The 25,863-nt window shown below is 35.8% G+C and overlaps 4 protein-coding genes across 8 annotated transcripts in view; 3 read left to right on the forward strand and 1 right to left on the reverse strand.

The window, feature by feature from the left end:
• Positions 1-3,523: 3,523 nt before the first annotated feature.
• Positions 3,524-20,066, forward strand: LOC107751082 (uncharacterized). 4 transcript variants are annotated; one of them, XM_016566681.1, is made up of 14 exons: positions 3,524-3,577; positions 3,694-3,742; positions 4,641-4,895; positions 5,669-5,899; positions 6,079-6,273; positions 6,474-6,596; positions 6,684-6,806; positions 7,081-7,248; positions 7,431-7,625; positions 7,745-7,867; positions 7,955-8,077; positions 8,728-8,851; positions 9,093-9,219; positions 20,055-20,066. In XM_016566681.1, the coding sequence occupies exons 2-12, from the start codon at positions 3,706-3,708 to the stop codon at positions 8,817-8,819; spliced, it is 1,665 nt and encodes a 554-aa protein (XP_016422167.1). In that variant the 5' UTR covers positions 3,524-3,577; positions 3,694-3,705; the 3' UTR covers positions 8,820-8,851; positions 9,093-9,219; positions 20,055-20,066. The 4 variants fall into 4 exon arrangements, with proteins under 4 accessions (XP_016422167.1, XP_016422168.1, XP_016422170.1 ...); XM_016566682.1 differs by having other exon boundaries at positions 7,434-7,625; XM_016566684.1 differs by lacking the exon at positions 7,745-7,867.
• Positions 10,279-20,613, forward strand: LOC107751080 (protein SON-like). Of its 2 annotated transcripts, XM_016566677.1 has the most exons (10): positions 10,279-10,426; positions 11,009-11,091; positions 11,169-11,340; positions 11,661-13,186; positions 14,160-14,542; positions 14,618-14,749; positions 15,818-16,036; positions 16,124-16,234; positions 17,819-17,935; positions 20,419-20,613. In XM_016566677.1, the coding sequence occupies exons 1-10, from the start codon at positions 10,344-10,346 to the stop codon at positions 20,431-20,433; spliced, it is 2,841 nt and encodes a 946-aa protein (XP_016422163.1). In that variant the 5' UTR covers positions 10,279-10,343; the 3' UTR covers positions 20,434-20,613. The 2 variants fall into 2 exon arrangements, with proteins under 2 accessions (XP_016422163.1, XP_016422162.1); XM_016566676.1 differs by lacking the exon at positions 20,419-20,613 and having other exon boundaries at positions 17,819-18,720.
• Positions 20,614-22,252: 1,639 nt separating this feature from the next.
• LOC107751083 (ribonuclease 3-like) lies at positions 22,253-24,183 on the forward strand. The gene is made up of 2 exons (XM_016566685.1): positions 22,253-22,624; positions 23,649-24,183. The coding sequence occupies exons 1-2, from the start codon at positions 22,427-22,429 to the stop codon at positions 23,805-23,807; spliced, it is 357 nt and encodes a 118-aa protein (XP_016422171.1). The 5' UTR covers positions 22,253-22,426; the 3' UTR covers positions 23,808-24,183.
• A 1,327-nt stretch (positions 24,184-25,510) lies between these two features.
• Positions 25,511-25,863, reverse strand: part of LOC107751096 (uncharacterized) — an 8,047-nt gene continuing 7,694 nt past the window's right edge. The window contains exon 5 of the mRNA XM_016566698.1: positions 25,511-25,629. Coding sequence (XP_016422184.1) covers positions 25,511-25,629 — 119 coding nt within the window. The remainder of the gene's footprint in view (positions 25,630-25,863) is intronic.

Raw genomic sequence — 25,863 nt, forward strand, 5'->3', positions numbered from 1 at the left:
GCCTGAGGCTTTTGGTGTGAAAGGGCTTTTACATTTGCCAAAAATAAAACTTTTTATATTAAAAGCAAACAAGCAAGCCCAGCCCAGATTTAAAAAGTAACGCAAAAGTAACGTAACGCATTACTTTCAATAAAAAGTAACTAAGTAACGTAATTAGTTACTTTTTTAGGAAGTAACGCAATATTGTAATGCATTACCTTTAAAAGTAACTTTCCCCAACACTGAGGAACGCTATATAGTTAGCATCACTTTCAGAATGCTTTTTTCCATCTAATGAATAATTAAACAATTTACAGACAATCAAAATCCATCCTTCTTTAAAGAGCGCAAAACATTTAAAGCGGCAGACGATAAAACTGCAGCGTGCACAAGATAAACGGAGCATTTTTGTGTGTTGATGTGGACGCTAATATAGTTATCGTTCTTTGTGTGAGCAGGCCTTTGGCCTCCAACTGGGCGAAATATTAAGTAGTTATGACCTACCACGAGAGTGTGTTGATCAGTCTGCAATCAGAAGTCAGAAATCTCAATGTGTTCTCAAACATTTCTCATACCATACTCTTCCAAGACCAAAATTGCCATGAGCTTACTTGTTTTTGGATAATGTAATTTTAAATATTTTGTGAGATTCTTTTCATTTTCTTTAATTAGAAACCTTTAAGATCATATTGAGTGACAAACTGATTGCAAAACCCATTAAAAAGGCTGAAATCTGTTTGCAATCATGGCAGCCCTGCTGAAATAACAGCCTGAGGTGGTTAACTAGTACACCAGCCGGGCCAAGCTGTTACGTTTGGTCTGTTTTGATGGTTTTAGACGGTTTTGGGACACTTGTCGTCTTTGCCACCTTAGGCTGTTATTTCAACAGGGAGTAAACTTGTTCAATGAGCCTCATTCGGGCCCCAAATGTAATTGTGTGAGTTTTACTATGAATACATTTAGAAAATAAACCAAAACATAACTAATTTGGGAGCATCATTTAAGAATGCTTTATAATATGTGGAGTGAATATGGATCACTTTCAGTCATCACAAGCAACCCAACTCATTTCTGGCCACTAATTGTGAAACCAAATGCTAAGACTTCCCTCTGCTGGTGAAAACAGGCAACAGCACAAGGTCCCACACAAGTCTATTAAGATGCGCTGCCACAATCTGTCATGAAATGATGGATGCTCTGAGGCCGAATCAGCTGTATTACAAATCACTACACACTCACACACACACACACACTCTCACACACACTCTCACACACACACACAGTCATTGCGCTCTTGACGAGTCGTCTTATTCTCTCTGTGTGACAGAAGGGTAAGCAGTGCAGATTTAGGCCGGTGAAGGCAGTTTGTGTGTGGGCCGTCGCCTCAAAAGAGAGAAAATACAGACACACTCCAGTTCAGTTTATTCAAGAAAAGGAGTTTAAGTGTTTTCTGCATTCAATCCTCACGAGTCAAAGTATGCGCTCTGTAAATAACAGCTGTTTGAAACACTGTCAAGAGTAAACAATTAGAGATAAGTGTAAAATACACTTACATTCAACACAGATTCTCTGAAAGCAAGTGTTACTAAATGTCACAAAGAACATACATGGGAAACACAATGTAAAATAAAGTTATTGCATAAAATCAAAGTGTATATACTTGTGTAAAAGATTTTCAAGCACATTATAATCATTAATCGTTAACAATAATGCAAGGCAATCCATAAAAATCCACACAGTATCACTTTAACATCTTGATTGTTTCCTAGAAATGAGAAATTAAACTGTAAAAATATGGAAGATATGTTTTAAATATTTAATTCTAATATGTGTGTGCGAGTGTGTGTGTGTGTGTGTGTGTCAAAGGCAAACATGCGCTCTTTCTCTCTCAGTACATCACAACTCGCGTCAAAGTCTGTTGTTCACATTATTCAAGCACGTTTGTCTCTCTGTGTTTGTCTGCTTGAGCGGCTGGAAGCGTGTATGTGACACTTCAGTGCATCGCTACACTCCAAAACAAATGCACAAGAAAGGACTTACGATATAATACATCACTGAGAACTCATACTTTCATCCTCCATCAACATCTGTTCCTGCACGTCAAACATTTCATACCAGTGTGTTTAAGCCTCCTTTTATCTTTATCTGTAGATGTTTTAGACTGACTAACATTTACTGACTAAACTAAGTGTATTTTAAAGATTATGCTTTAAAAAAATTGTCAAACAATACTAAACTCTGTTCATTTAGATATTCTTTGTGTTCAAAACCATATACAAAGACCAGAATATAAGATACTTGATGATAGACTCTTCATTAAGAAACATCCTAAAAAACAACATGACAGGTAACTTCTGAACAGGAAAACACAACTCACATATTCTAAACATTTCCTTATTGCTTAATATCTCTTTATCTCTGCCTGAATTTATTAGAAAGCAAACCCGATTCAATGTTTTCTCAAGTCTCAGAATATACTTGACTTCCTTCAAAACAATACAAGGAACTGTGAAGCCAATTTGCACTTCTGGAAAAGACTTTGAAACACATGATAATTATTAGTCGTTAACAATAATGCAAGACAGTCCATAAATATCCACACAAGATCACTTTAACATCTCAATTTTTTTGTCCTAGAAATTTAAAAAAAAAATATATTAAACTGAATTATGTAAAATTATTTTTCAAAGTTGTAAATAAAACATTACTGGATTATGTTTTTCAAGAAAATACAATTTCAGTTTTTCTACTTTAAAATTTCTCATTTAATTTCATGAACAAGTTAAAGGGATAAACCAGTCAAAAATGAAAAAAAAAATATATATATATATTTTTTTTTTCCTACTATGGAAGTCAATAGCTACCAGCATCTGTTTGGTTACCAATATTCTTCAAAGTATCTTCTTTTGTGTTCATCAGAAGAGAGAAACATATACAGATTTGGAACAAAAGTAAATCCACTTTATTGTGAAATCTGCTAGCAATTTCTGAGTGGAAGTTGATTCTACACCATTTTTTGTATTTTACTCAGTGTAGGAGAGCAAATTTTGACTTTTGCTGAAGTCTCCTAATTCTCAGATGTTTTTTCCCCGGGAAAAAGACTCGTCTGTGACTCCTCTAGAGTTTCAGATCTCAATAATGTACTCAGATTTGCCAACAAAGTCAGAGACATCAACTTGAACTCAAACATTTCTCGTCCGCTCCACGTTCATTTTCAAGCTCTAAACTTTTACTGGATGACAACTGATGCCTCTAGTCTGTTTTTCTGTCTCCCGAGGAACATTAAATCGAAATATATGAGAACTCCATTTAGAGGAACTTCTGAGCAATGCTTTTTTTCCCCTGGTAAATGATATCAGAACATCTCTGTGCAATAAAGTGATTCAGGTCATGAATACCGACACTAATATCAGCTGAACTGGGTCGTGTGTCAGAATATCAGGATCAAAGAGCAGATGTTTTATCAGTGTCTAAGAGATAAAGGCAGATGAAAATATAAAGAGAGAGAGTATTAGGTGTACGTCAACCGCAGGTTATTATCTGAGTCTCCGGGTTATTAAAGGCGACTCCAAAGTGCATAAGATCCTTGTTGTGTGAGGTGAGTCAAACAGAAAGGATAAGTCATTCTCACAACTGTTTGTTAGAAATCGTGTGTAGTGTTTGACAAGCCACAACAAACTACTTGTTAAATAATTTTTTCCCATATTTTTCCAGGGTCATCTCAGGATGTTCAGGGTCTTGCTGCTCCTGTTGGCCGTGGCTGGTGAGATTTATCTGCATTTCTTGTCTTATTTATATACATTATATATTTTTAATATTCTAGCTGATTTTTAAACATGATTCTAGCATGTAGCTAGATATTTAAAATATTAAAACTGGTAAGGTGATGTTAAAAAATGTGTACTTACATTATAAAATCTTACCATGGTCATCATTTTTGGCCAAAATAATAATAGTTTTGTTACTATTTTAAAATCATAATAAATGCATGTGGGTTTGAAATCACTTTCAGTCTTAGAAGGTTTCAGAATATATTTCCGTATTTTTATCTTATTTATTGATATTCTAATAATATGTTTGAATTATCTGTCTGCTTTACAAAAAGCAATTCCAGCATGCAATTAAAATTGATATAGTGATGTTAAAAGGAAAAACAATATACAGAAGGGATCTTACTTTTTTTAGTTTATTATTTTTCTAAAATAATAGTTTTATAATCAATCATAATTTGGAATCACTTTCAAACAGTCTAAGAAGGTTTTAAAATATTTCTTTTTTTGATCACATTATAATGGCTTCTTTAAATTGATCACAGTTGTGTTATAACAATAGGGTAGATTTTGTGAAAACTGTTCTAGTGTAAAGGTTTGGTTTTCCTCGTTAGTTCAAGGTTTGGGAACAAATGTTCTTCTGAACTTTAACCTTTATCAGGGTTGAACCACGTCTGTTTCTTTTTTGGCACATAAGCACATTTTATCTGCTTGATAAAATATGTGATTAGCTGTTCAACAACTGAGATAGAGACAAGTCATAAATCAGTTTTTATGGCTTGTGAAGTAGAGGTGTGCTATTAGGTTAAGTGAGATTATATGAAAGGACATTTGGCATGTTTAATGTATAATAAATAAGCTGCAGGTTTGATGTTCATGATGTGTTTGCAGGTCTCCATGCAAGACCACTGCACCGATTCCCAAATGGTAAATTAAAACAAATTGGGCCACAAATGGTCCAAGATGAACACAGGGATAGCTCAGCTCTGAAGCACGTGAACACTGATGTGAAACCCAAGAAGCAATTATCAGTTCCCGCTGAGTTCTGCAGACAGGGAACAGAACCTTCCAGACGCTTCCTGATGGACCTGAACACTGGGATGCTCAAGCGTGGAGTTGGCGAAATGAACAGAAGAGTTTCAGGATGTATGTCTGCAAAGCCTTTTTTTTTAAATATCAATGAACTTAACAGATTTTGGGCTTACTTAATCAGTTTTTGTTTTCTCCACAGTCTACAATCCTCCAGCTTATGAGATGAGGAAGGGAACCCAGAATTCTCACCCCACTATGGTGGATTCCAGAACTGGACAACTGCTGCCATCTCTAACAGAGCTGCATCTCCATAGACTTCTGTCTTTAAAAAGTGGAAAAATATATAACACTAACTGATGCGATTGGCATACAGTAAGAAGTATGGAGCTGTAAATTAGTGGATTGCATAGTTCATTAGGACTTGGAAGAATGTGATGAAAAATGTTTGAGTTCATATTGAGATCTCTGCCTTTGATTGCAAACTTTGGTATTTTGGCAAATCTGAGCAGTTTGAAACATTTTTGAGAATCTAGAAGAAAAACATGAGATTAGACTCTTTTTTTTTCAAGAGAAACATTTCAGGAGACTTCAGCAGAAGTCTCAAATTGATCTTGTTTAGTTACTCGATCAATGGTTCTCCTGAGAAAAAGACCCCAATAATATCACATCTATCTCCTCTAGAGTTTTGGATCTCAGCAACTCATGATATTAGTCTTTTTTTCAAGAGAAACATCCTGGAACCATGAAACCTCAGCAAAAGTTTCCAATTGCTGTTGTTTAATCTTATATTGGAACTCTTCTAATGGAGAAATAACTTGAAAGAAATTTCCATATTACCTGCCAATTGCACATTGATGACTGCATTTGTTGTGGTGTTTCCTCTACAGTGGATGAGTTCAGACAAGGCACTGAGAACAAGCTGCACACCCTGCAAGAGCTCAGAATGCGTCCCATGATGAGATCGCAGTACAGCGCTCAGAGCGAAAAACACGAGCAGAGAGCAATCCCTGCCGAGGTGTACAGAAAAGGCACTGAAACTTCTAGAAACCTCCTGATGGACCAGAACACCGGTCTGCTCAAAGAACACAGGAACGAGATGGACAGGAGAGTAGCGGGCTGTAAGTCTCACTTTCTAATGGAGATTGTCCATTGGTCTACCAGCTAGAGTAGCAATAAACCAGTGCTAATCAACATAAACCATCCAAAGTAAAGTCTAATTGGTCTTTTTAGCAGGTAATTTGGCTTTCTCAGCAATCCTTTGCCAGTCTAGACTAATGTTTTCTTTCACCTTCATTAGCAGCTAAATGGGAAGTGGTTTCTGAGCATGAGGACATAAGGAGCCAAGACTCTTCTGAACATAAGGAGAACCACAAAGCAGTTCCTGTTGAGCTCCGCAGGCAGGGAACAGAACCTTCCAGACGCATCCTGATTGACACGAACACTGGGATGCCCAAGGAGGAACTCACCGAAATGAACAGAAGAGTTTCTGGCTGTAAGTCTGCAAAATAATTTGCATTATAAATTTTAGTGCTGCTTTGCTATTTCAAAACCTCTACGTATTATATGTAAGGTCAACATGAACATGCAAAATTGCATGGACAAACACTCAAGCTGTTCTTAAGAGAAATCAAGTATAACAATGACATTGAATAGATTATGGATACCATCAATAGTGTGCTATTTTCTCCACAGTCTACAATCCAGCACCTATTGAGAAGAGGCAAGGAACAGAACCTTCCAGACGCTTCCTGATGGACATGGACACTGGGATGCTCAAGCATGAAGTTGGCGAAATGAACAGAAGAGTTTCCGGCTGTATGTCTGCAAGTCATTTTTTAAATGTCAATGCACCTAGTAGATTTTGGGCATATTTAACTAGTGTTTTTTTTGTTTTCTCCACAGTCTACAATCCTCCAGCTTATGAGATGAGGAAGGGAACCCAGAATTCTCACCCCACTATGGTGGATTCCAGAACTGGACAACTGCTGCCATCTCTAACAGAGCTGCAGAGGAGCACAGAGCCATGTGAGTGCTTCAAACATGATATCAACCATGTTCTAAGACTTGAAAGTTATTAAAAACACCTACACTACTTGCACTTTTGGATATAATAGGGATTCATCAAAAATGTCAATTATGTCATAATTTCTTACCATCTTAAATTTTCCAAAATGGTTTTGTTTCTTGTGTTCAACAGAATAGCTATTCAGCTGAACTTTCAAGCACTGAAGAAACTTAACATTTTTGAGTAAACTATCCTTTTAAATACTATGTTTTTCCCTGTTTTTTTCCTCTACAGTGGATGAGTTCAGACAAGGCACTGAGTACCAGCCATACATCCTACAGGAGCTCAGATTGAGTGCGCTGCACAAACAAGACACTGAACCTTCCAGAAACCTCCTGATGGACCTGAACGCCGGTCTACTCAAAGAACACAGGAATGAGATGGACATGAGAGTAGGGGGCTGTAAGTCTACCTTTCTAATGGAGATTGTCCATTGATTGTTCAGCTACAGAAGTGACAAACCAGTACTAACCGACATAAAACACCAAATAAATAAATAAATAAAAAATTAAACTGGTCTTTTTACCAGGAAATTTGGCTTTCCTTTACCAGTCTGGACTAATGTTTTCTTTCACCTTCATTAGCAGCTAAATGGGAAGTGGTTTCTGAGCATGAGGACATAAGAAGCCAAGACTCTTCTGAACATAAGGAGAACCACAAATCAGTTCCTGTTGAGATCCGCAGGCAGGGAACAGAACTTTCCAGACGCATCCTGATTGACACGAACACTGGGATGCCCAAGGAGGAACTCAGCGAAATGAACAGAAGAGTTTCCGGCTGTAAGTCTGCAAAATAATTTGCATTATAGATTTTAATGCATGAACAAACACTAGTATAACAATGACATTAAACAGCGTAGATTCTGGGTACCTTCAATTGTGTGTTATTTTCTCCACAGTCTACAATCCAGCACCTATTGAGAAGAGGCAAGGAACAGAACCTTCCAGACGCTTCCTGATGGACATGGACACTGGGATGCTCAAGCATGAAGTTGGCGAAATGAACAGAAGAGTTTCCGGCTGTATGTCTGCAAGTCATTTTTTAAATGTCAATGCACCTAGTAGATTTTGGGCATATTTAACTAGTGTTTTTTTTGTTTTCTCCACAGTCTACAATCTTCCAGCTTATGAAATGAGGAAGGGAACCCAGAATTCTCACGCCACTATGGTGGATTCCAGAACTGGACAACTGCTGCCATCTCTAACAGAACTGCAGAGGAGCACAGCGCCATGTGAGTGCTTCAAAACATGATATCAACCATGGTTTAAGACTTGAAAGTTATTATGTAAAAGAGGTCAGCTGGTAAGAGCTGTGAGGGTAACCCTCACCCCCTTGATCTCAAGAGGCGTGCTACCGAATGACGCTAGAGACTGTGGTCTTTAAGTTCTATGTTAGCGCGCCCACCTCCCATGCCGGAAACACCGCTCCAAATCCCGCTTGGAGCAAAGAAGGCGAATAGAATCAGAGGGGTTGCAATTTTGCACTTCGGAATATTGTAGTGATTTTTCCTCAAAATTTAAAATGCTGTCATCATTTCTTACAACACTTTTAAAAATAAAGGTTTCAAAAAGAGGTTTTTCGCAGCAATGAAGAGCCATTTTGAGTTTTTAGTGAACAGTACTCAAATATAACCTTTTATTTTTCTTAGTATGAAGAACTAAATCTAAATTTTTAATCTAAAGAACCTTTTGTGCAATGGAAAGATTCCATGGATGTTCTCCATGGAACCATTAATTCCACCTTATTTTTAAGAGTGCATTTTATATATTACCATTTTTTTCCTTCTGTGCAACACAAAGTTATTAAGCAGAACATTCAATTCAAGCATTGAAGAAATTTCATTGTTTGTGTGAACTATCTTTAAAATACTGTGTTTTCCAGTGGATGAGTTCAGACAAGGCACTGAGTACCAGCCACACACCCTGCAGAAGCTCAGGATGCAAGACTTTGTTAGACCCCAGCACAGTGCTTAAAACGTGTATGAAAGTCACCGTGTTTAGAATGGGTAAGCTTTTCCTTATCAATGAACATTATCTTTGTCAGCTAATATGACGCCATTAAGTTACATAACTATTCATTGTCATCATCATTTGGAACATGTTTGAACTTTGTGCTCTTATTAAGTTGTGTAATGCTTCTAAAATATAACTGAAGGTCAGTCAATGCTATATCGCGCCAAAAGCAAAAAATGATTGCAGCATGCAGGAAATACTGAAAGCAAAGTGCTATTTTTGGTATTTTTCCAGATGAGACCTGGTGGACAACGTTTGGCTGTGTTCGTACCCTATGACTGCATGAAGACCATCTCAGAACATCTAGTTGACTTTACTGTTGTATTCAGAGTTTCATGCAATATTTGGAATGACCTCACACGTAATATCTGCTAAATAAATGCATAAACAAAATCATATTTTTGGCTTGTTAAATTGATGTTCTACATGTTTTTTACTTTTTTTTATCATTAGTGACCTACGAGACATATCCCTTGTTATTTATGTGTCTTGTAAGAGTTGTTTGGATAAGACACAACTGTTGCTATGCAGCCTGCAGATAAGACGTCAACGTTCAAACTGTTCAGTTATATTATATGATAATTTACTCTCGGTCAACCACTTGTCTTCATGACTTGATAAACAATCCCATTATGATCAGAAAGCTGTCAATGCACTGCAACCAAGAGACGTTGATTGATTCTAGCTTTTTAACCCTACAAAGCCTTATCATATCTGATATATGAATTTCTAAGGCCTCTAAATGATCAACATGATCAAAACTTTACTGAAAAACCTGTTGCGCACAATCTACTACATGCCTTCTGTCATATGACTGATTTAGACTTTATCAAGTAAAAAGTATTTTAATATAATTGTACAAACACTTACCTTAAGCTCGTGCTTCACGTGTCTTTTTGCTGTCAAATTTTTACAAGTTAAACGTAAGACTAATTGTTCCATTGTTAGTAATATTACAAGATGAACACTTACTGGACAAAACATAAATAAAAAAACACTTACTAGATTTACTCGATTATGATTTACCAGAATTTCATCTTACTTTTTGGCCATATAAAAACAATATCACCTTTGAGGGTTAATCGAATATCAAAACTGAGGTAACATGGTACTATGTATAAGATAAAAACATTCCACATTGATTTAGTATCAATAGTAATACAGTTTTTCATTATTATTATTATTATTATGTTTCGATGATTACTTGAGCGTTAATCGCGTGATGTCGATCCCTCGATTATATCCGGTATTATTAAATTCTATTTAATAGTTGAGAGGAAACAAGAAACACAAAGCGGCTAAAAGTTATATCTGTTATTAGTCGTTTAACTGTACAATACAATAACCATTTTTACATTTCGAATTTGCCGCCTTATATCTATGTTCGCGCCCATATCTATTTTCGCGCCGCTGTGGTGACCGGAAAAAGAAGCTGCTATTGAGGCATTCTGGGATACTGGCGGACCCAACAACACTTCTACTGTGATGGCGACCAATATCGAGCAGATTTTCAGGGATTTTGTAATGAATAAGATTAAAGAAATCGAAGATGAAACTGAAGAAAACAGGTAAAATCCCCGATCTTTTACGTGTGCCTTACAAGATCGCGTTGTATCAGTAACGTTATTTCAGCTGTAGTTTTATTTGTTCTAGCCGGTTAGCCAAACATTAGCGCTAATGAATACAATCTCTAACGTTACTGCACTGCAATAAAACACGGCGTTTAAACATGTTACGATTATGTTGTGACTGCATTTTGTATTTTTATTGCGTTAGCTGTTAGTGTTTGTTGCCATGTGTTAGTTGCTATGCAGAAAATGCTGCAAGTAACGTTACTACAGTACAGTCAGAGAAAGATGGCAATACTATACTTTGACAAATATGCTATGCTGCGCTGCTATATTAGTGCCTTACAGGTGTATTTTGGCAATTACATGTTACTCGAGTGTACGTCAAAGAATACTATGGTATTACCATGGTACGTTTTTCTTGTTGCAAAAAACGCAATAGGTATAATGTAAGAGAGGTAAGCATTTACAAACTCTTAAAGGTTACCATGGTAAACTGAAGTTTTTGACACATGCCAGACACATGATATTAATCACAAAATCATGTTTTAAAGTGAGTAATACAGTGTTTTTTTCATTCAGTGTGACAGATGAGCCACAGTCTGAACCTGTGACGGAGACGAGAAAAGATGGACTTGAGGAAGAAAAAATGAACACACCAACAGGTTAGTCATCAATTCTTCTATTGTCTGTGTTTTCTGACATGTATTCTGTCATTAATAAGTCTTTGTCTTCATGGCAGATAAAGTCACGCATACTGACCTCCAAGACAACCATGATAAAGAGGACACCAGCACTAAACACAGGAAGAGTAAAAAGCACAAAAAACACAAAAGCAAAAAGAAGAAAAAGAAACGCAAAGAAGGAAAAGACAGCAGCTCAGACACCGAGTCCGACAAAGAGACTCGAGAAAGGTGCGATGCAGTTCTTTGTGCTTATGAACGACAAATAATGTTAGTATAACCACAATGAATTGACGCTACTTTGTGTTTTAGAAGTTAGGTTTAAAATTGGTGTCAAAAGTTTATTGGATAAAAAGTCTTTATTCTTAACTTTTGATCATTTATACCATTGGATCTCAGGCACCAGTCGAATGTTAAAAAAATAATCGGGGTCTTTCAAATGAATAAAAAATGAAAGTGATTAATCTCAGTGGGTCAGAATTTAATTTTATTTGGACATTTGTTGTTCACAATGTCTTTCTTTCTAATTTGCTGATTATTTATGTTTAAAGTGGGAAGAAAAAGAAAAGAAAGAAAAAGAAAAAAAGCAAAGATGCAGACAAAGTGAAAAGATCTGGCTCTCGATCCGAAAGCTCTTCAGCATCTGGTTCTGAATCCGAGTCCGAAACGAAACCTTCAAGTGAAAATACAAAGTCCTCTTCAGCAGGTCAGACGTCAAAGTCCGAGCTCAAAGACTCATGTGGTGTTGGTAAGCCTCAGGAGTTGCCTGACATTATTCCCAAGACGGAGAATTCGGTCCACAAAAGCACAGAAAATGAAAGGCCCAAGGAGAAGAAAAGAAGTTCTAGCAGGACATCGAAAAGTAAGGAGAGCTCCAGAGGAAGACGAACCAGATCGAGATCCCCAAAACGACAACGGCGATCAAAGTCAACCTCCCGCTCTAGAAATAGCTCCAAAAAGAGGTCTCATCAACGGAGAGAGAGAAGTAGATCGAGGTCTACGAGACGCAACAGTCGGTCCAGGTCTCGTTCTGTCAGAAGAGGCAAGCGTTCAAGATCCAGGCGAACTAGATCAAGGTCTGTTGTAATCTTAAAGAGGAACAGAAGGTCTACATCAAAATCTAGGTCTCGCTCGCCACGGCGTTCTAGGAGTAAGTCTCGAAGCAGAACGAAACCTTCGAAGTCAAGGTCCGTTTCGAAGTCAAGGTCCGAGTTGAAACCGGAAACTGAATCGGATCCAGTGGACAAAAGTGAAAGTTCTGAAATGCAAACAAATGTGTCTCAAGACACAACTGAGAATAGAAAAAGTCCAACAGTGGCTGTGAACTCTGACACCAAGCCATCTGAAATGGCATCCAACATCTCGAATCCTGGTTTCAACGCAGTTGGCTTTAAAGGATCTTGGCGACCAGTTCCCTTCTTGGCAGAGCCGTCCAAGTCTTCCCAAAAGTGCATTTCACCCGAGGTGCCTTTGGAAGTGACCAATGTATCTGAAGAACCTTCGACGTTCTCAACCGCTGCGCCAAAAGATTCACAGTGTGCTGCCAACCCTGAGACGAAAGAAACCAATCCAAATCCAACTTTAACTTCAGCCGAGACGAGCCCAACCTCGCCATCCAAATCTCCCAGTCACAAAATATCCTCAAGATCCAAAGAGGCTGCGCGATCCGGATCAAAGTCGCCAACGAAAAAGAGAAAATCCAGGTCGTCTTCGCGGAAGTCTCGATCGCCCTCTGAAAGGAAATCGCACAAGTCTAGAACGAGGAGCAAACGCTCGAAATCGAGGTCGCCTAAGAAGAAAAGGTCGAGATCTCGTTCGCACGGCCGTCGGAGGAAATCTCGAACTCCGGACAGAAGCAGACGGTCGAAATCGAGAAAGAGGTCACGCTCGCGTTCGAGGAGGAGATCGCGATCCGGCTCGCGCTGGAGAAGAGGTTTCGGAAGCCGGTCGCTAAACCAGCGGGACCGATGGAAACGGGAACCCAGTCGATCTCCGGTCCTCATTCTCCGTAAGAAGAGATCAGCGTCCAGAACTCGACGCAGCAGCAGCAAGACGCCTCCACGTCTTACGGAACTTGGTATGAAGAAACTTCGTTGTTCTTTTCTTTGCTTTTACACTACAGGTCAAAAGTTTGGAATAATTATGATAGATTTTTAGAAAGATTTCTCTTCTGCTCACCAATCAGTAAAATAAAAAAATTTAATTAAAATTGTGAAATATTATTACTGTCAAAATAACAGTTTTCTATGTGAATAACATGTAATTTATTTCTGTGATACGCAGCTGTATGTTGAAAACAGCTGCCGAGTATTTTTTTGTGGAAACCATCATACATTTTATTTTATTTTTCAGGATTATTTGATGAATATAAAGTTCAAAAGAACAGCATTTATTTGTAATCTTGTTTAATATTATAAATGTCTGTACTGTCACTTTTGATCAATTTAATGCATCCTTGCTGAATAAAAGTATTTATTTCGTAAAAAGGTAATGTGCTGATTTTCAGCTTTTAAAACATTTCTTATTATTTTCAGTGTTGAAAACATATTATTATCAATGTTTTGCTGCTTAGTAAAAGCTGACACAAGTCAAATTTAAAAACAAAACAAAAAATAATAAAATGAACACTTTAACTGCATTAAATTAGCATGCATTGAATTGATAAAAAAGTGACAGTAAATACATTTATAAAATATTTGTATTCCAAATAATAGAAATTGTTGTTGAACTTTCTATTCATCAAAAAATCCTGAAAATATGATTTCTGAAGGATCATGTGACACTGAAGACTGGAGTAATGATGCAGAAAACTCGCAAGAATAAATTACATTTGACTATATATTCACATAGAAAAGAGTTTATTTAAATTGTAATAATATTTCAACATTTTTACTGCATATAAAAGCAGCCTTGGTGAGCAGAAGACACTTCTTTCAAAAACATAAAAAAAAAAAAACTTTCCATAAATTATTCCATCTTTTGCACAGTACTGTATATGGCATTGGTCTTCTCTTAATCTTGTTTTTTTCTTTCTTTCTTTCTTTTCTCAGATAAGGAGCAGCTGCTGGAAATAGCTAAGGCTAATGCTGCGGCTATGTGTGCCAAGGCTGGCGTGCCGATCCCAGAGAGTCTCAGGCCCAGATCTATTCTTCAGATGCCCTTGCAAACCCCAAATCCCACATCCTTGTCTTTACCATTGCCAGTGATGTCAAGCATGACAATGAACGCTGCTATGGCTAGTATGACTGCCGCCACCATGACCGCTGCTTTGTCCAGCATGGGTGCTTTGGCTTCCTTGCCACAGCTGGCCCCGTTACCGACAATCGTCAACAAGCCGCCATCTTCAGCCACACCCAATCTCGCCAGTATTGAAGAAGCCAAAAAGAAAGTAACGAAACAGGCGAACAGCTTCAGCATTAAAGAGCTAACAGAGGTAAGGGTTGTGCATGTTCTCGCACTTTGGTGTTTCTTGATCTGCATTGAATCGACACTTTATTTAATCCTTCAGAGATGCAAGAAGATCGCCGAGAGTAAGGAAGAGATGGCCATCGCAAAACCACACGTGTCAGACGATGAAGAGGATGAAAAGCTATTCGGAGCTTCCCTTAAGGAGAATAAGGGCATCGCGTTCAGTCTCGGTGTAAGTGACTTGACTTGACTTCTTCGTACTTGAGTTTAGGGGTTTGCTTTAATCTTGTTACATCTTTGCATAAGCTGTTTATGTTATAAACATGAATTTTACATTGAATTATGCAGCTTGCTATTTTTATCTATTATATCTGTTTTTTTGTACTGCGAATTATATATGCTGTGATGCCTAAATTAACATGTAGCATTTAAAACCATTTAATTTCACCAAATATTCACAATAAAAAAAAAACACAAAAAATTGCATTTGCATTTTGTTTGTTTTGTCTTTTATTTATTTAGACAAAATGGTATAGAATTGTAATATATTTCTGTAGACATGAATTTTGTCAAATTATGCAGCTTGTTTGGGGTTGGGCTCTTTTTATGTCTATTATTATTTTAGTTGGTAATTTTTTGTTTTATTTTGTTTTATTTTTATTTATTTAGACAATGTATAGAATTTGAATGGTTCAGATTAAACATGAATTTTATCTCTGATTTTTAAAAATGTATCGTTATTGGTCGATATTGGATATTTAATTGTGCTTGCGTTTATAATTCCTTTGCCATCATCTGATGCTCTTTCAAAGTAAATCTTTAAAAACTCTTATAACACCAGCAGATTATAAAAATTATATTTTTGCACACTGTATATTATAATGCTGTGATGCCTGAATTCAGTTGTAGTGATTTAGTTTTTGTTTTATCAGTATTGGTTGATATTGGACATTTGATTGTGTATGCTGTTTTATATATATATATATATATATATTAGTGCTGTCAAACGATTAATTGCATCCAAAATAAACGTTTTTGTTTATATAATATATGAGTGTGTACTGTTTATTTTTATTATTTATATATAACGATTAATCATTTGACAGCACTAATAAATATATATATATATATATATACACACAAATTCTTTTTGCTAATCTAAGTTGATCTAATATTTTAAAAACACTGTTAAATGTCTTGGATTAAAATGATTAAATTGTTTAATTTAAAACCATATTGGCCAGAATTGTAATATTGCTGTGTCCCTACTTTGTTTCCCATATGGCCTCTTTTCCTTCAGAACTCCTCCATAAAGCCGGCCGTCCGAACCGAAGTGGTCTTTGCTAAGGAGTTCCCGGTGTCCTCCGGCTCCCAGCACAGGAAGAAGGAGGCTGATGGAGCGTATGGAGAATGGGTGCCGGTCGAAAAGAAAATAGAAAAGCCATCTGCATCGAGTTCTTCTGGGACTGAGGAAACCAGCAAGGACAATGATAGCGTCTTTCCTGAAGCACCTTCTCAGGTAAGTGTTCAGCTTCTGAAATGCATCAGATTGGTCTCAACTAAGCATTTTGTTCAGCTTGGCCAAGCTCTTGTCTCTGGTTTCTAGCCTGTGGACATCACTTTGGCCGTCAGTGAGAGAGCGGTCGCACAGAAGAGACTGGCGGAAAACCCTTTCGACATCAGTGCCATGTGTATGCTGAATCGGGCTCAGGAGCAAGTACGTTTCGGCTCTAGGACACTGGGTTTGAGAAGCTTATATGTTGAATTTTATTCTACTACTGGGCAGAAAAATATAAAAAAATAAAGGCTTTTTCAAAATATTCGTAAATATAATATTTAAATCATATAAAATGTAAATGTTAGATGAAAACCTTATATTAAATATTAGAAATGTTGCCTTGACTAAACGAAATATGATTGTTGAAGTACTATATTTACATTTACACTTATCCAAAGCGGCTTATAAAAATTAGTAAAACTGAAATCTAAATAAAGATATATAGAAATGTAAAAAAAAAAAACTAAAACTAAACTAAATGACTAAAACTTAACCTAAAATTAAAATGAAACTATAAAAATAAAGGCTTTTTCAAAATATTCATAAATATAATATTAGATGAAAACCTTAAGTTAAATATTAGAAATGTTGCCTTGATTAAACTAAATATGATTGTTGAAGTACTATATTTACATTTACACTTATTCAAAGCAGTTTATAAAAAATACTAAAACTGAAATCTAAATAAATGTATATAGAAATGTAAAAAAAATAAATAAAACTAAACTAAATGACTAAAACTAAACCTAAAATTAAAATGAAAACTGAAAATATAAAAATAAAGGCATTCAAAAATATTCATGAATATCATAATAGAGTTTAAATAATATTAAACAAATATTAGATGAACTAAATAAGTGTTGACATACTAAAATGAAATAAACAAAGCCATATAGAAATATATATAAAAAAAGAATAAACAAATAGCAAAAGCACATAACAAAATGACTAAAACATAGGAAAATGGAAAATATAAAACTTAAACCTCATTTAAAAAGTATTAATAAATACTGTAAAAGTATATGAATAATGCTAAAATAACACTGGAGTGCAGTGCCCTCAGCACCATTAAGCACATTTTCAAAGACTTCCATCACAATCAGCGCAGAAAATGTGAACTGCACAAATTCAGCCAAGGTTTGAGACTTTGTTTCCATATTTTGTGGTTTTATATTTGAACAGTTCATTTGCAAAAGACGATAAACAGCACTTTAAAAAAAAAAAAAAAACGAGCTGATTGCCGTGCATTATTCTGTACATATAGCGCGATCTGAACCCTAAACACGTTTTGTCAAAAAAGCCGGTTTTGTTCACTTTCAAGGCATCGCGAGTTCACGTTTTACTGCAGAAGCCGACAAGCGCCCTTGTTTTTGAACAAAAGCCGATAAGTCCATTTCAGCGAATGTAGGGGAAGGGGTATAAAATAGAATTGGGATTGGGCCTAAAAGTGATCAAGGATGGATCATTTCGACGAACTTGATGAACCTGTGATATCATCTTCAGGGCGAAAAAGGAAAATAAAAGCTGAAACGTTTTTTTGCTATAAAACAAACTTTTAATATGTAAAAAAAAAACATGCTTTCAATGAACTTTCATTTTGTAAATTACCTGTATTTAAGTTATTAATACTTAATCAAAACAACCCAACTGCAGTTTGATTGATATTACTTGGAATGCGCAATGAAAAAATGGAGTTATCGGTTTTTGCAAATGAACTCTTCATTTATTAATTGTGGTTCACAGGTCGATGCATGGGCCCAGTCCAACACGATCCCCGGCCTCTTCACAGGCTCCACCGACGCTCAAGTGCTCTCGTCCGATGAGCTCTCTAACAGCGGCCCGCAGGCCTGGATTAAGAAGGTACAGCCATTAATCGACGGCACCACTCGTACTATGATGTTGGACATATATTGTGCTTGACGGTTTGTGTTTTGCATCATATTTGTGTGTTAAATTCCCAAGAATCAAAGTAGACATCATTTCCTCGTGCAAGTTGGCATAGTACAGTCAGACCCTTTTGACTTATTGTGCTTAATTGAGATTTACACTCTTCTGACATGCGCTCGCGTCACACTTGAAGGGTAAAACAGATCCTGAAACGCCCATCATTCTCTCTTATAAAGACATATACATAAGAACTGTCATCTGTGATTGCTTTGCCAATTGGTGTACCCATCCGAGTCGTTGATCGCACAATGATTGTCCGATTTTCATAAAATAAGCATTGATTTTCAACTGAAGGGTATCCTTGGAAACAGTCTTGCCACTACTGACGTCAGCTGAAAGAAAGAGAAACGGCAAATAAACGAGCAAATATTTGACCTGATCGCCCTGTTTTGAGTCTCTCTGATGAAACCGTTAGGCGCGGTAACGGTTGAACAGGTACACCACTTGTGCACGGTCATGCAGATGTTTTATATCTGAAATTCTGTCGTGGCAGATGCAATGATGGATGGGCAACGCAACTCACTGTACTCCTCTAAAAGTGTCTTTTGAGAGAGGGGAGGAAGGAAGAGGATGTCTCTCTGCTCCCTCCTCTGATTGACCAATGAGGAGAGACATACGCATCAGGATCTGAAATCTGATTGGATGAGCCAGTGTATGCACACCTGTGACCACACGTTTACAGTTAGATTAATGATATGTATTAATCTTGTACACTATTGTTTAAAAATATGGGGTCAGTAAGATTTTTAGTTTTTGAAAGAAGTGTCTTCTGCTCACCGAGGCTGCATTTATTTGATCAAAAATACAGTAAAAATTGTGAAATATTATTTAAATTTCAAATAGCTGTTTTTTTATGTGAATCTATAGTAAAATATAATTTATTTCTGTGATCAAAGCTGTATTTTCAGCATCATGACTCCAGTCTTCAGTGTCACATGATCTTCAGAAATCATTCTAATATGCTGATTTGCTGCTCAAGAAACATTTATTATTATTATCAATGTTGAAAACATTTATGATACATTTTTTTTTACATTTTATTCTTTGATGAATAGAAAGTTGAAAAGAGCATCATTTATTTGAAAAGTTTGTTGTTTGTAAAATTTCTAAAATTTAAATAAAAATAAAGTTATATAGAAATATTAAAAAACAAGTAGCAAAATTACTCAAATTTAACAAATATTATAATGAAAACCAAAAATATAAAAATAAAAGGTCATTCAAAATATTCATAAATGCTATAATAAGATTTAAATAATATAAAATATAAATATTTAATTTTTTTTAGAAATATTGCCTTGACAAAAATTTTCTAAAACTGAAATAGAATAAAGATATATGGAAATATTTAAAAATGAATGAAAATGACAAAAGCAGATAACAAAATTACTAAATATATAAAAATAAAGGCTCATTCAAAATATACATAAGTACTATAATAGTATCTAAATAATGTAAAACGAATATTAAATGAACTAAATAAGTGTTGACATACTAAAGGTACTTAAACTGAAATAAAAATAAAGCTATATTGAAATATACAAAAGAAATAATAAAAATTAATATATATTAATTAAAAATTACTAAAACTTTAAATGAAAATAGAAAATATTTGTAACATTCTAAATGTCTTTACTGTCAACTGTGATCAATTTAAAGCATCCTTGCTTAATAAAAGTAATAGTTACTGACCCCAAATATTGAACAGCAGTGTAGTTATTCATTGAAAATAAGTGTTTTATCGTATAGATGTTCCTGTCATATTATTAAAGCAATAAATCACTTGAAGTTGTTTTGTTATAGTTATTCTTAGACACTTCTAAAAACCCGTAACTATAGTAAAATCACTGCCTTGATGTGTTAAACGTATTAAATGTGCACAAAACACGACCCTTTTAATTTAGCAGAGAGACGTATTGTCCTGAAGGCTTTGGATGCTGACCGCTGTGTAACGCAGACCTTTAAGACCGTTTTTATTTAGACTCAGGAGGCTAAATAAACTCTAGCAAAATAGCATGGTCTCTATACAGAGACGCCAAACGTTCACACAACCAAACACAGCTCAGGCAGTCTTACGGAAATGGCCAACTTTGCCTAGATACGACTGGGATATGTTTGGAGCTCACTCTTGACTTGAGAGCGGGATCCAAACTGTTCAAATGACACCGAAGGCTGCATTTGATTCCCGGTTTTTAGTCTAAATGTGATTGGCGCGTCAAAAGGGCCTGGTCATGCACTAACTGCAGTCAAAAGAATGTGTGGGATTTGGCATCCAGTGGGTGCGAGGTTCAAGCTCATTGCTCGGGATGGTGGGTTTGGGACACGGATGGACGAGGGGTGGGGGCTCACAGTTTGACCTGTGAACTCTCACCCCTCTGTATGGAAACTTGTTGCAGGGTCAGTCCTTGTAGCTGCCTCTTTGCCATGGTCAGAGTCAGGCCCCTTCTATTCACGTCAGATGCTCGGCCGATGATGGGGGCCTAGGTACGTACGTCCTCCAGCACCCTTCCTTCTATTCATGTGGATTTGTGTGTGAACTGATGCATTTCTGCCTTGTCCTCCTGTTTGTTTGCACTGAACCGACTCCGAGCCTGAGATCTGTTCAGGACAGTGTTCATGCTTCGCCTGCTGAAGGCTCGCACCTTATTACTCATGTGTTATGGAAAATATACACTGCCGGTCAAAAGATCGGAATTACGTTGAATGTTTTTGAAAGAAGCCTCTTTTTCTCATCAAGACTGTGTTTATTTGATTGAAAATGGTGAAATATGATTACTGTTTCAAATAGCTGTTTGAATATATAGAAATGTAATTTGTTTCTGTGATCAAAGCTGTATTTTCAGCATCATTACTCCAGTCTTCAGTGTCACATGATGCCTGCTGAAGGCTCGCACCTTATTACTCATGTGTTATGGAAAATATACACTGCCGGTCAAAAGATCGGAATTACGTTGGATGTTTTTGAAAGAAGCCTCTTCTGCTCATCAAGGCTGTGTTTATTTGATTGAAAATGGTGAAATATGATTACTGTTTCAAATAGCTGTTTGAATATATAGAAATGTAATTTGTTTCTGTGATCAAAGCTGTATTTTCAGCATCATTACTCCAGTCTTCAGTGTCACATGATCTTCAGAAATCATAATAATATTTGCTGCTCGCGAGACATTTCTGATTATAAGCGATGTTAAAAAACAGAATATTTTTGTGGAAATCGTGATGCGTTTTATTTTTCAGGATTCTTTGATTAATAGAACGTTCAAAAGAACAGCATTTATTTGAAATGGAACTCTTTTACTGTCACTTTTGATCAGTTTAATGCATCCCTGCTGAATAAAAGTAATTTAAAAAAAAATCTGTTTCCACATAAATATTAAGCAGCAAAAACGTTTTTAACAATGATAATCAGAAATGTTTCTCGAGCAGCAAATATTAGAATGATTTCTGAAGATCATGTGACGCTTAAGACTGGAGTAATGATGCTGAAAATACAGCTGCGCATCACAGAAATAAATTACAGTTTAACATACATTCACACAGAAAGCAGTTCTTCTATCTTCACAAGCCTCCAGAACATCTCACATCTTCTGAGGAGCCTTTATTTCTTCAGCTCTCAATCACTGCATTATATGTTTGGATCATTGCAATCTCATCTTACTGAGACAGATTACTGGAGATATAGAGCGATGACTGATATTTACATCATTTTATGTCAGTATCTGCTGTGCAAAGATAAAGATCTCATTTATTTACAGTACAAGCATCAGAATTACATCATATAAATATCAGCATCTGCACCAAATTGCGTATATGTGACCCTGGAGCACAAAAGCAGTGTTAAGTCGCTGGGGTATATTTGTAGCAATAGCCAACAATACATTGTATGGGTCAAAATTATACATTTTTCTTTTATGCCAAAAATCATTAGGATATTAAGTAAAGATCATGTTCCATAAAGATATTTTGTAAATTTCCTACCATAAATATATAAAAACTTAATTTTTGATTAGTAATATGCATTGCTAAGAACTTAATTTGGACAACTTTAAAGATGATTTTCTCAATATTTAGATTTTTTTGCACCCTCAGATTCCAGATTTTCAAATAGTTGTATCTCGACCAAATATTGTCCTATCCTAACAAACCATACATCAATGGAAAGCGTATTTATTCAGCTTTCATATGATGCATAAATCGCAATTTCAGAAAATGGACCCTTATGACTGGTTTTGTGCTCAGTTTGAGTCTCAGAATAAAATTGAGCTGTTTTTCCTCCATATTCTCACTATATCAGATTATATGAGCCATAAACGCCTGATGGATCAAACAAAAACAAGCAAACAACACTTGTCTCTTTAGACTTTTAGATTTGCCTAAAGGTTCAATAAACTGTTCCATTTAAAAAAAATGTGGGTTCACAATCCTAACCCTACCCAAGTCTCCACTCCAGCGGGTTTATGGGAATTAGGATATGATGTTTATTGTGCAGGGAAGCATCCGGTGTCTGCTCTGATGGAGATGTGCAATAAGAAGAAGTGGCCACAGCCTGAGTTTGTGATGGTGCACCACAGCGGACCAGACCACCGCAAGAACTTCCTCTTCAAGGTTAGCGATGAGTTCTAGAGTGAATATTTTAAATAATCACTCTAAATTAAAAATGATGTAAAACACACTAAAATAAAACCAGTAGTTTCAAATGAATTGTGAATGTAGACATTGGAATATTATAATTGAAACTACAGCAGCACAATATTTCGTTTTTCTGCCATATGGAAAAACGACAATAATGTTCACTATATGACTTGAATATTTGGAAATAATTAATCATTCTAGAGTGGTTATGGTGATTTTGTAGGGGAGTGCATTTACATAGAAAATAAGTAAAAATGGCTTTTTACTCTAAATATTTTTTTGAGTGTGAATCCTCCATTTAGGGCTAAACAATTTGAGCTTTCACACAATAAAACAATAAAATGAGTTTAAAATCTGAGAAATCATAGGTGACATTTCCATTAGTTCTCATTGTGTTATAACCCCATATTTCAATATGATTTTTATTGTTAAATGTATTAAAATAATTGTATTAAATTATGTATTATTATTATTATTCTATACATTTTATATGAAATAAAATAATTATTCAATACTATTTTTGAATAAATAAAATGACTATTATTAAAGTAAAAAATCATATGCTTAATATTTGTTCATCTCTCAGTCATCATTGTATTACATTTTTAATATTTATTAAAAATAAATAATTAGTAAAATAATACATGATCTTAAAATGAGAAAAAAAAACCCCCACTACTATACAGTGTTATTTTAGTATTATTTATGTACTATTATAATATTTATTATTATTATTTTATTCTTTTCTGCGAAAAACCACAGGGAGCACTTAAAGCTTATCTTTTATTGACTGCAGCTGCTTTATAAATGCTTCCCATTACAGGTTTGGCACATGCTTACTGACTTGAATACATCATGCATCCCTTAATTGAAAGTATATAAGACTGATCTTCATTTTGTGATCTGTTAATGCTAAAGAATTGGTTTTGACGTTATGGATTTGGGGCTGAATGCACAGATGTGTTTGCTGTCAGTCAGATGTGTGTGTGTTTATCAGGTGGTGGTGAACGGATGTGATTATCAGCCTCAGACAGCCAGTCCCAATAAGAAGCATGCGAAGGCGATGGCAGCGACGGTGGCTCTGCAGGCGATGGGAGAAGTGGCTGGAGACGGCGTTTATACGGGCCCCGTCTTCACCGCAGCCACCAGCACATGACGCGCTCCGTTCATTTCACTTCTCATGTTTCCGTTAAAGCAATATCATCTCGATAAGGCATATCTATTAGTACTTTTGTATTTTCTTCAACCACGTCCCCCTTGATTCAGTAAAGCGATGGCCTTTGCACGACAGTGAAACCAGAAAGCATGCGCACACTTCGTATTTGATTAGGTTTGAACCGTGAATTGATGCATTTGACTGAACGCCATCATTGTTTTAAACTTGTAAATGTTTCATGCATGCTGTAAAATAATTTTTCTTTGCTTTAAATTTTTACCAGCCCCAGTTACGTCTTTTATTTCTGAAGGCTTGTGTTCTGTTGCTGGCAGAGAACATGTTTTTGTGATGAAACAGAATAAATGGAAAATCTTGTCACTGGAAAATTATGCTCTTTATTGTGTCTGGTCAGCTTCACATGTACCTTTTAGAAAAATTACATCAGTTACGAGGACATTTGCATTTGCTTTCACTTCACGAGAAGGTTAAGTAGCTTTGTGCAAAATATGTAAAACTCATTTTAGGTCATCAGTTTCAGTGTTAGATTCAAACAAACTGCGAAGAAAAAAAAATGCATGTTCTTAATTTTAAATTTGAGCAGTTTAGCAAAAATTTAGTTTATAATCAGGGTTCCACAAATAAGGCCTTAAATTAGAGCAGAAAGACTTAAATTCATAAAGTATAACGGCATTAAATGTTGCATGGGCTGCAAAAAAAAATGTATATCTTCCTCTGTATTTTTGTTTTCCAATAGAAATATCTAAACATTCTTGAATCAAGATAGTTTACTTGCGATGCAAATGTAAAATGACGACTTGAAAATTGGAACAAAATTGAGTTTATGCTTAAAACGGGGGTAAATGTCAATGGGGAATGAAAACTTGTTTTTCCTAGATTTTTGAGCCCGTTGTCAGATTTGTTCTTGTAATCATAAACTTCATTTTCTGTCAAAAAAAAAAAATCCCTTCAAAGAATTTTACATAACATATATATATAAAAGCTTCACATTAGTAGATCTACACAGGCTTTGATTTTCCTGAGCCCTATTTTGCGTTATGCTTTAATGATCAGGTACACAAAAATACTCTTAAGAACACAGAAAAACGAACAGCACCATTTACAGCTATAGAAATGAATAGCACCATATTTAAAGGTTCAAGAGGTTTATATAAAACAAATTACAAACTGTCCCCATTTCAGTGTTTTTCAGAGAAAACATGAGCTTAGTTATTAAAATGACAGAGCTCTTTCTGAAGAAAAAAAAAAAAAACCTGTTCAACTTTTTCTCAAGTTTTAAAACTATATGAATAGATGAAGATATAGTATATTTATAGGATATATGTGGCCCTGGAGCACAAAAGCAGTCTTAAGTCGCTGGGGTATATTTGTAGCAATAGCCAACAATACATTGTATGGGTCAAAATTATTGATTTTTCTTTTATGCCAAAAATCATTAGGACATTAAGTAAAGATAATGTTCCATGAAGTTAGTCACATATAGGTTTTTAAGCTATCAAGCTAAAGCATCAAATAGTATTACGTACTGTAAATAAACAGCAGTGCTCTACAGATAAGACAAAAGTATATATAAAAATACATAATATCTTGTTGAACTACTTGTAGATTTTCACAGCTCACAAAATCAGCTGTTTGCCTGGAAATGTCTGAAACTTGAATCCTTTCAATGGTTTTCTCTCGACGACTCAGATTCTTCCAAATACCAGCAATAAACCCAGAACGACAGCAGTAACGAGCAGAACCCCGCTGATGAGACCGATGCGGATCCAGGGAACCTCATCCCACAAGAGCTCCAGAGGTTGACCTGAGACAGAGGAACGTCTCACATTAAACACACGGCACTCAAACTGAGGAAGACGTTCAGGCTAAAGCTTCATCTCAAGCTGTACATCAGACTGAGCTGCTGCTGTGTGCAGTTTAGAGAGTTTGTGGCCTTTGATCTTTTGAAAGACAGAACTCAGAAAAAGCATTTAATCACATTTTACACCACACATGCACAGACACACACACACACTTGCACACACACACACACACACAC

The sequence above is a fragment of the Sinocyclocheilus rhinocerous genome, unplaced genomic scaffold (genome assembly GCF_001515625.1).
Source record: "Sinocyclocheilus rhinocerous isolate Xijiao unplaced genomic scaffold, SAMN03320098_v1.1 scaffold632, whole genome shotgun sequence".
NCBI lineage: Eukaryota > Metazoa > Chordata > Actinopteri > Cypriniformes > Cyprinidae > Sinocyclocheilus > Sinocyclocheilus rhinocerous.